We start from the raw sequence: 11,463 nt of genomic DNA on the forward strand, positions 1-11,463 counted from the left end.
CTACACCGATAAACGATATATTACTTTCTTTTGATGTCTATATGAATCTATGTCAGTTTGAGTTTTAATCATTTTTAATACATGATTTTTCAATATCATGTTCTCATTTAAAGTTTACAAAGTCGATGTTGACTGGCTCATCATAATCAAAAAATCTAATTAAATCTATTAAACGTAAAGATTTTACACAGAACAGCTATAACGTCCTATAAATGGAATGAAAAGGCTATTAACACTATTTAATTTGTATTTAAACTGCTTTAGTACAGCGCTAGGTAACGAAACACCACGATCGACCTCCGGGAGGCCAAACTCTCGCCCTTGACCGCCCAAAGGACGTAACAGGCCCAGTGACATTCCGTATCGTAACTCACAATATATAAATGTCGTAAATTTTACGAGTTTTCGTTGTGAGAAAAATCTGATTTAAATTCCTGATGAATGGGGGAGACGAGTTATTGTAGCTAATTAATTCTGATTCGTGTAGGTACATTATTTATTTGTGCAGAAGAAGAGATATCACATTAGTGACGAAGGGTTTTTTTGTTTTTTTATTGCTTAGATTGCACGAGCTCACAGCTCACTTGGTGTTAAGTGCTTATTGGAGCCCATAGACATCTACAACGTAAATGCGCCACCCACCTTGAGATATAAGTTCTAAGGTCTCAGTATAGTTACAACGGCTGCCCCGCCCTTCAAACCGAAACGCATTACTGCTTCACGGTAGAAATAAGCAGGGTGGTGGTACCTACCCGCGCGGACTCACAGGAGTTTTTTTTTGTTTTTTTTTTGTTTGTTCAAATCCCACAGGCGAGTAAAATTTATTTAGAACAACATCCACGATGATAGAATAATGACGTGTAATACAAATCACTTTTTTACCTGGTTCACTGGTGGTAGGACCTCTTGTGAGTCCGAACGCGTAGGTACCACTACCCCGCTTATTTCTGCCGTGAAGCAGTAATGCGTTTCAGTTTGAAGGGCGGGGCAGCCGTTGTAACTATACTGAGACCTTAGAACTTATATCTCAAGGTGACTGACGCATTTAAGTTGTAGATGTCTATGGGCTCCAATAAGCACTCAACACCAAGTGAGCTGTGAGCTCGTGCAATCTAAGCAATAAAAATAAAAAAGCAAATCGGCAAAAATTACAGTTTGCGTAATTACTATACAGGTGAGAGCTCTAATCTCAAAATTGTTATTCATTATTATTTTTTCTTTTATTGACAACTATAGGGCATACCTGATGATGAGTGGTTACCGTCGCCCATGGACGTCAGCAATGCTAGAGGCAGAGTCAACACGCTGCCTACTGTTAAGTACTTTCCACATGTCTCGTTTAAAGAAGTATATGTCATAGCGCTCGAGAGACACCGTAGAGGAAGCTCATTCCATGTCCATGATCTCCGGTAACCACTTAAGTCGGGCCGTAATTCGGTTTGAAAGGTGGGGCAGCCGTTGTAACTATACTTGAGACCTTAGAACTTATATCTCAAGGTGGGTGGCGCATCTACGTTGTGGATGTCTATGGGCTTATGGGCTCCAGGAACCACTTAACACCAGGTGGGCTGTGAGCTCGTCCACCCATCTAAGCCATAAAAAAAAGAGCTCGTGTACTCGTCTGAGCAATAAAAATAAGAAGAAACGTAACAGTAGTATGCAGCGCTTGCAGACATTCTGAAGCTCGATTCGCCTCATTTGCATACATCGACCTTTCACAGTGAACTTATCAACTTTTACGAGTGTTTCGGGAAACAAAAACGTAGAACAATTGATTCTTTGTATTTGTTTCGCGAATCATAATATTAGGTTAACAGCTATGAAGTTGCCATAGTTTGTTTTATAGATAGACAGTGTTATTTTTTTATAAATATTTTTCGTTTCTCAATCAGTCGAAATAAAGCAAAATTCAGGTTACCTAATTTATTCCTGCCAAAAAAAAATTGTTACTATCACTGGAAAAAAGAAATGAATAATTTTAACACACTTAGATAATTTATAATTCTTAACAAAACTACAACTTTTAAAAAGCATATTAAACTCAATACATTATCTTCTTCCGACAGTTTTAAAACGAGGTCGTAAAAAAGGCCTTAAACCAAAAGATACTTATTTATGCATGATCACATCATGAATCCCCAATTTATTTATCTACCTTTTAAGAAGTTAAAAGATGTGAACGTAAAAAGGTACATTCAAAACCATTTTAGTAGAAGATTATGAAACCTTTTTTCTTAAAGAGCACCTGCTCCGCACTTTCAGAGGCAACTCTAAAAATATATAATGTTTACTTTCCTGTTTCTGTGCCGAATGAGTGTCTTACACATAAATATATATGGGATGGACGTACTAGAATGAAGTAATACTTCCTCAAGTGTTTCATAATTAATTTTATTTCTTGCCTTAAATACGGAACGTCTAAGCTCGGATTATTTTTTCTGACAACCATTTGACATTGACATCTTAAGTCCACAGATTAAAATAACCTATTCCCACATTTATATTAAGTAACAGCGATGAATAGTTTAGTAGAAATATTCTTCATATTTATAGCGAAGAACTGTTCTTGCTAAGACTAGTGTTAGCATCGTATCAGGTTAAAGCCCCCTGAGCTCACCTACTCGCTCGGCGAATTTAACATGACACCCTGAGGTCACTGGGGAAAAAAACTATATAGTTGAGACTTCGATTGTCAATATTTATAAAGTAACTACAATGAATAGTTTAGTGGAAATATTCTTCATATTTATAGCGAAGAACTGTTCTTGCTAGGACTAGTGTTAGCATCGTATCAGGTTAAAGCCCCGTGAGCTCACCTGCTCGCTCGGCGAATCTATGACACTTTGAGGTCACTAAAATATATAGGGAAAAAAAACAATATAGTTGAGACTTCGATTGTCAATATTTATAAGTAACTACAATACATAATTTAGTAAAAATATTCTTCATACGAGGGCTGCACTAAAAGTATCGGGAATGGAATATTTTCACTGTTTCTGTCATATTAAAATCTTTTTAATTGAAAACTCCTTGGTTTTAAAAATCGAATACCATTTATTTATTAAAAAAAAGATTCTCGGTCTTGTCACGAGGTTTTGTCAAACTTGTTTAGTCGTTGAGAAAATGGAATGGACTCGAGAAAATTCAAGAGCGATGCTTTATTATGACTTTCGAAGTGGTTTAACACAAAAACAGTGTGTTGACCGGCTGATTTCTGCATTTGGTGATGAAGCCCCATCCAAAACCACAATTTATCGCTGGTTTGCTGAGTTTCAACGTGGACGTGTCAAGCTCAGTGATGATCCCCGTCAAGGTCGTCCAAAAACTGTAGTCACCCAAGAAAACGTTGATGCTGTGCGTAAGCTGATTGAGGAAGATCGACATGTGACATACCGCGAAATTCAGGCAACTTTAGACATTGGCATGAGCTAAATACAAATAATCTTGCATGAACAATTAGGTGTAAAAAAGTTGTTTTCCCGATGGATACCGCATTCGCTCTGTGAAGAGCAAAAAGCGGCTCGCGTTACTTGGTGCGTCAGAACTCTCGAAAGATTCCACGCAGGATCCTCAAATGCTGTATACAACATTGTATTAGGTGACGAATCCTGGATATACGCGTACGAACCCGAAACAAAAAACCAGTCACGAGTTTGGGTGTTCGAAAATGAGTTAAAGCCAACAAAAATTGTTCGTTCACGGAGTGTTGCAAAAAAAATGGTGGCCACGTTTGTCTCCAAAACCGGCCATGTTACGACTATTCCTCTTGAGGGACAAAGAACGGTTAATGCAGAATGGTATGCTAGCATTTGTTTGCCACAGGTCGTTTCTGAACTCCGTAAAGAGAACTGCAACCGCCGCATCATCCTCCATCACGACAATGCGAGTTCTCACACCGCGCACAGAACAAAAGAGTTTTTAGAGCAAGAAAACATAGAATTATTAGACCATCTGCCGTACAGCCCCGACCTAAGCCCTAATGACTTCTATACTTTCCCTAAAATAAAGAATAAATTGCGTGGACAGAGATTTTCATCACCTGAAGAAGCTGTGGACGCCTACAAAACGGCCATTTTGGAGACCCCAACTTCCGAATGGAATGGTTGCTTCAATGATTGGTTCCATCGTATGGAAAAATGTGTCAAATTTCGCGGAGAATACTTCGAAAAGCAATAAATACATTTTTAAATAGTAATGTTGTGTCACTTCGTTAATTCCCGAAATTTTCAGTGCCGCCTATGTATTTATAGCGAAGCACTGTTCTTGTTAGGGCTAGTGTTAGCAACGTACCAGGTTAAAGCCCCGTAAGCTTACCTACTACTACTACTCTACTTCGGTGAATCTGGCGTGACCCTTCGAGGTCACTAGAATAGATAGGGAAAAAACAACAAGATAACGCATTTCTGCGTTGAGCATTTAAGTTTGGTAAATCAATCAAGACTTATTTACTTATGGCCTAGCTTACCTAAACCTTTCGATCCATTACGTGTATTCCTTACCAGATTATATTTATTAACTAGTATGTAATCGTCCCACATGGGACCAGTGAACTTTGGGAATCATGATAAAAAAAGGATCAATTAAGAACTAGTTTAATAAAACAGTAGTTTGTTGAAGGCAGTAACAGCAAGAGGCGTGTCGAATTAAGTGCCCATCGATCGTATTTGTGACGCCTTGTGACGCTTTCCTCAAGTCACGCGACTTCCTGCGAGTTAATTAGTGAAAAATCTACCATGAATTTTGACTTATTAAAATTGTTCTAGTATAATGAAGCCATTTGATTAGTAGTGGCTTTATGTATTATTATTATTTTTAGGAAATTAAGGTATTTAGTGAGTTTTTCTTTATTTAGTGAAATGACATTGTGGTTTATAAATATGGCAGTACCTACTTTTGTTTATTTTCAATCTGATGTTTAAGTATTGAAGCTTTTGAAGTTATGTGTATGCTTTCCTAAGTTTTTTTATCATCGCGAGGGCAATGACCCCTTTGTAAATATTGTGAACCAACTGAGGACAGTACATTCAAATTGTTTCTAAATAGATCCGATATCGGATGTCAACAAGATTGTTTCAGTGTCTTGTAAAATCGTCACGTAAAAAAGTGTCAGACTTAGTGTCATATTTATGATAATACTAATAGGTACGATGCGTTTCGATAAACCTAAAAAAAATATACTATTTTTTTATATTTCATATCAATTCGACCTAAGGATTCAAAGGATTAAAATCGCTGCTGCCAGCGCCATTTATCCGGGAGTAACGTAACTATGTTCGTCGGAATATGTCGCGACTATATGAGTCCTTTATAGTCCATTATTCACATCAATTAGGATAACGTTTCGAGTTTTATGTGATACATAGACACATACTTCATCTTTTTTTATATCTATAGTTATTAGTAAGTAAGTAAGTACGGATAATCGGTAGATTAAATGAGCCTTATGAGCTCCATAGAGCTTCAAAGTTATAGATTCGCCATAACGCTGGTGACCGTGGGCGGCGGTGAATGGGTAGGCAACGCACTGGCGTAAACGCTGGTGACCGTGGGCGGCGGTGAATCACTTACCATCAGGTGACCCGTCTTGCTCGTTTGCCTCTTAGCTGTTATAAAAAAAAAAAAAAACATGTAAGCTAGCTGTGTTTTAATTTTTCAGAGCTCCCCGCCCCCGTTCAGTCCGCTCGGTCGAACGGACGACAGCGACGCCATCGTGTCTATAATAAAATCGGCCGAACAGTTTGTCTACATATCAGTTATGGATTACATACCGGCGACAATATACACGCCCAAACTATTGTGAGTATACAGGTTTTTTTTTTGAAGTGAAACTGCTTTAGGCGCGTTGAGAGTACGTAAAATTTAAAACGCGGCAAATTTGTCACGGCTAGAGAGAAAACGTACAATTTGGTATGAGCGAGTGTGAGAAAATAGAGCCTCTCGCGAACCAATCGATCGTGGAGAGAGGAAAAGGATAAAGCGAGTTAGGTCGTTTCTCTTAAACAAAACATTCCCTATTACAATACAAATTTGACTGATTTTAAACACGCCATATGAGTAGAATTATTGGCAATCCTAACGGCTTGGTTCTTTTCTATTGTAAATAGTGCAGTCAGAGTCATTCTCAATCCCATAGAACCCTATAATGTCCCTATTAGAGGAGGCTTTAGCTATGGTGCAGGATGTTAGCGCAGCAGTGTTAGGGGGCTTTGACCTCTCAATAAACTTGTTACATTTGTACTTATTCCATTTTGACCACGCGCTCGATAGATGGCACTAGGTTAATTAGTGCATTCGGGCACTAAATGGGCTAGAGACGACTTTGGTCTTTATTACAGTTATGGCGTACTAACTCAATAAGTCCTGTACGACCAGCAACCATGTGCGAAGATAAATGACTGGGAGATATATAAGACGTTTTCTTCAGGTTCTGGCCGAAGATCGACGACGCTATCCGCAGAGCGGTGCTCGAGAATCGCGTAAAAGTTCGCATGCTGATCAGCTGGTGGAAGCACTCCTCGCCTGCGGAGGACCACTTCCTGCGCTCGCTGACGGCCTTGTCGCAGGCCTACCCGCGTCTCAATTTACAAATCGTAAGTACCGTAATTATCATTTACGTTTACGCCGCGCCAAGAAAAGCTGTTTCGAGCAATTGTGTACTACTTGTGATAATGTACAATATCAACCGAAAACCAAAAATATTTTCCTATATATTGTACTAGCGGACTTGAAAGACGTCCTGTACATACATATGTCGACGCATGAAATAAGCATTTTGTCGTGGACCGAATTGTGAAAAATATCATCAAAATTCGGTAAAGCCGTTTAGGAAGAGTTCAACACGCACGCACGCACACACACACACACACACGCACACACACACGCACGTACACACTCACACACACGCGCACACACACACATACATACACACGTGTGCGCGCACATGCACACACGTGCGTTCACACTCGCACTCGCGCGCACACACACACTTACAGAAGAATCACGTAAATAAATATAGGTAAGGTTAACCAACTAATTGTACATAGGTAGTACATATTGTTTACCCCTTTGCTTGTGTTACTGAGATAAATGGATTCACTGCCCGATTGGTGCTGTACTTACCGCGGTAAGTAGCCCAGAGACATCGGATCGCGGTGTGAAAGGCTATTTGGTTTAAGCGACGTTTCGCTTAATACGCGACGTTTATCTTTCTAATGAAAGGATCGTTTTATTTGGTATTATCATCAACAATTCGATGTTTTTAATTGCATTTCAATTAAGTTAACTCCATTCAAATAGCCGAAGTATTTTAACGACCTTAGCTTAACGAAGCTTAACGACCTAAAAATGTCGCTTGAACCAAAATAGTGTTTCACTCCACTGTGCGTTTCCAGAGGTCTTTTTTGCCACGCACCATCCGGCTATAGAATGAGCTCCCCTCCACGGTTTCCCGAGCGCTATGACATTTCCTTCTTCAAACGAGGCTTGTGGAGAGTATTAAGCAGTAGGCAGCGGCTTGGTTCTGCCCCTGGCATTGCTGAAGTCCATGGGCGACGGTAACCACTCACCATCAGGTGGGCCGGTATGCTCGTCTGTCTACAAGGGCAATAAAAAAACCTCTCGTATGTATAAATATGTAAATATATATATCGTCGCCTATATCGTTCTCAGAAACGTTTCGTGGTCCCGTCCACGCCCGATCAGGACAAGATACCGTACGCCCGTGTCAACCACAACAAGTACATGGTCACCGATAAGTGCGCGTACATCGGGACCTCAAACTGGTCCGGGGACTACTTCACGGACACGGCCGGCGTGGCCTTGGTGGTAACCGCCGACCGCGGCGACGGAGCCGGCAACCGCACGGCGCAGGACGTGCGTAAGGACCTCCAGGGGGTGTTCGAACGAGACTGGAACTCGCCCTACGCCGTGCCCCTGAGGCGGTTATAGCACGAGCCGGGCTTAGTTCACAACGAATCAGCTATAATTAATATTCCCAGTGATATTACAAATGACAGAAGCATTGTCAAACTGCCCCCGTAACCAGACAGCAAAACTTCGTTTGTTCGTTGAAGTGAAACTTCTAATGCGACTTCCAACAAGGTTGATTTTTTTTTTAACCTCTGCTGATAGCCTTGAGAGGCTATATCAGTTTCGCCCTAACTGTGGCAAACAAATGCTAGCATACCATTCTGAATTAACCGTCCTTTGTCCCTCAAGAGGAATAGTCGTAACATGGCCGGTTTTGGAGACAAACATGGCCACCATTTTTTTGCAACACTCCGTGAACGAACAATTTTTGTTGGCTTTAACTCATTTTCGAACACCCAAACTCGTGACTGGTTTTTTGTTTCGGGTTCGTACGCGTATATCCAGGATTCGTCATCTGATACAATGTTGTATACAGCATTTGAGGACCCTGCGTGGAATCTTTCGAGAGTTCTGACGCACCAAGTAACGCGAGCCTCTTTTTGCTCTTCACAGAGCGAATGCGGTATCCATCGGGAAAACAACTTTTTTACACCTAATTGTTCATGCAAGATTATTTGTATTTGACTCATGACAATGTCTAAAGTTGCCTGAATTTCGCGGTATGTCACATGTCGATCTTCCTCAATCAGCTTACGCATAGCATCAACGTTTTCTTGGGTGACTGCAGTTTTTGGACGACCTTGACGGGGATCATCACTGAGCTTGACACGTCCACGTTGAAACTCAGCAAACCAGCGATAAATTGTGGTTTTGGATGGGGCTTCATCACCAAATGCAGAAATCATCCGGTCAACACACTGTTTTTGTGTTAAACCACTTCGAAAGTCATAATAAATCATCGCTCTTGAATTTTCTCGAGTCAATTCCATTTTCTCAACGACTAAACAAGTTTGACAAAACTTCGTGACAAGACCGAGAATCTTTTTTTAAATAAATAAATGGTATTCGATTTTTAAAACCAAGGAGTTTTCAATTAAAAAGATTTTTGACAGGAACAGTGGAGGAAATATTCCATTCCCGATACTTTTAGTGCAGCCCTCGTACAAACAATTATATATATTTTCATGTTTAGGATTGCCCTCAAAATATCTAACATTATTATTTGTGGGGTTTATTTATTTGTCAGCTTTGCCACAAATAATCGTTATTTTATCAGTTTTGCCGAATAATAATCAATGAATTTAATGAATTCGGATAGATTAATCAAGGTATGCAATTCATTTCTAGTAAAAAAAAGAGAGCTTATGTTATTTTCAAAATAAGTGTGTGGTTTTGATGCACTAATTTATCTTTAAGATAAATGTTTATTGTTTTTTTGATATTTAAGTATAGAGATTATATATTTTTTCCAACTTTAAAATGAAAGAAAATTGTTTACCTAATAAACTTTTATTGTAAGTATAAAAAACTAAGCCAGTATTAAGATAAAAAAATATATTGCTCCATTGCTGCTCTCGTAATCATACAAATAGATTCATGTTTATAAAGCTGTTTTTTTTTTGTTTTGTTTCAACGGAAATTTTTTTGTAACGATTTCTTTCGAGATCAACTGCTCAATTGAAACTCTAAATTGATATTTTATCAAATATATACTACATACCTTGATCAAAGTAAAGGAACATATTATTATATACCATACAATAATTTAACCTTTCAACTTTTGTTATTGAAAATGAAACACAAAACAGTACCTAGTACTAACATTTAGTTAAAATAAAAAATTGGAACTACCCTAAATTGGCAGAAATAATAAATTTTGAAGATTAATTTGAAATTAATGGGATTATTCGTGTACTTATAATGTAAAATAAGATGCTTAAATTGTTAAAAAATATTTTAAATATGTAGTGTTTTTCTGAAGACATGCGACATATCAGTTTACTGATGTAAAGGTTTACTGATATATTTAGCTGCTAGTTGTGATGTGAGAGAGTCCTTCAACTAAATGTAGTTTTTTTATATTTCTCGTAAAGTTTTGAGCAGTTTAATTTTTTTTACTAAATTGTGTAGTTAGTAATGTCGATTAATTGATTAAATGCTTAGTTACTTTTTTTTTTATCTGATATATCCTAAGAACTAATTTGGTTTGCAAGTTTTATAATTTAAAATTATATTACTTAGTATACGCGTTAAGATAATTTAGATAGATAGATAGGTAGTAATTTACATATTGCTAAAGATGAGTATTTGTAGTTTATTGTAAATCTTTAAATAGATATTTTTTCACTTAAAATTATACTATAAATTACCTATACATATCACTACAGCTGTAAAACTTCCTTCGAGTGCGTTTAAAATTAATTATAAGAATATGGGATGATCTAATATTACTATTGCAAATTTAATGTATTCTAACATAAAGAAGTGCTGAAAACGTATAGCTAAAAGTCAGATTATTATTGTCTACTCTAACTATTCTTAAAAAAAAAGTATCCAAAATGAAAATGATTTTTTTTTTTTTCAAAAGTCGTAGAAATAATTAGAACTCTTTCTACGGTCTAGACTTGCAGTTTTTGTTTATTGTCGTTATTTTATATTCAACATTTCGAATGCTTAGGTTTTTGTAATGACAAACTGAATCGGTATGTATTTTTAGTAATTTATTTTGTAATTGATATGTTATTTATGTTCAGATAAATTATGCCAATACTCTTTGTGTGTTATAAAATTTAAGAAAAGTCTTGAAGACTCAAATTTGTCGTGTAATTCGTTTTTTAGTGCTAAGCATTCTTCGAGAAAGGCAATATCTTGGACTATTGATGACAATACCTACGTAATGTTGGATTGTAAATAAAGAGTGAAGTTTTCTTTTATTTATTTATATCTTTTATTTCCCATAATAAATATACTAATGTATATTATTGAACTCACTGTATTTGACAGATCTGTGAAAGGTTTTCATTAGTCGGTAGGCAGCAGCTTGGTTCTGCCCCTGACACTGCTGAAGTCTGTGGGCGATGGTAACCACTTACTATCAGGTGAGTATGCTCGTCTGCCTACAAGGGCAATAAAAAATAAGATACAGATGAGAGATAAATAATCACACGCATCCGGAACTGCGCGTCTGAACGCGTGCACTGTTGACCAGATTCACTAAGCCTGTGTTCCTTTATGTTGACGGTGTTTGAATTCCGTAGGCAGGTAATGAAATATGCACTTAATTCGTGTTCAGAAATAACAGCCACGGTGAAGGAATAACATGGCTTAATAAAAATAAAACTCGCCAAAATTATAATTTATGTAACTACTGGTGGCAAGGCTTCTTGTGAGCCCGCACGAGTAGAGGTACCACCACCCTGCCTGTTTTTGCTTCTGGTGGTGACATTTACATTGTTAACGTGTATGGGCTACGGAGCCCGCTCAACGTCAGGTGGGCCGTGAACTCATCCTCCTACTTAACCAACTAAAAAAACTTGTTGATGAATGAATACAGAACAGAGACACCAGTTTTCCGATCTAAGGGAAATATAACAT

General features: G+C 37.9%; 1 protein-coding gene across 7 annotated transcripts in view; it reads left to right on the forward strand.

The window, feature by feature from the left end:
- LOC114250999 (5'-3' exonuclease PLD3) overlaps positions 1 to 10,806 on the forward strand; it is a 73,455-nt gene extending 62,649 nt beyond the window's left edge. For all 7 annotated transcript variants that reach the window (XM_028185142.2, XM_028185144.2, XM_089737415.1 and 4 more), the window contains exons 9-11: positions 5,657 to 5,796; positions 6,425 to 6,590; positions 7,669 to 10,806. In XM_028185142.2, coding sequence (XP_028040943.2) covers positions 5,657 to 5,796; positions 6,425 to 6,590; positions 7,669 to 7,947 — 585 coding nt within the window. In that variant the 3' untranslated portion in view covers positions 7,948 to 10,806. The remainder of the gene's footprint in view (positions 1 to 5,656; positions 5,797 to 6,424; positions 6,591 to 7,668) is intronic.
- The last annotated feature ends 657 nt before the right edge of the window (positions 10,807 to 11,463 follow it).

The sequence above is a fragment of the Bombyx mandarina genome, chromosome 23 (genome assembly GCF_030267445.1).
Source record: "Bombyx mandarina strain Sakado chromosome 23, ASM3026744v2".
Classification (NCBI taxonomy): domain Eukaryota; kingdom Metazoa; phylum Arthropoda; class Insecta; order Lepidoptera; family Bombycidae; genus Bombyx; species Bombyx mandarina.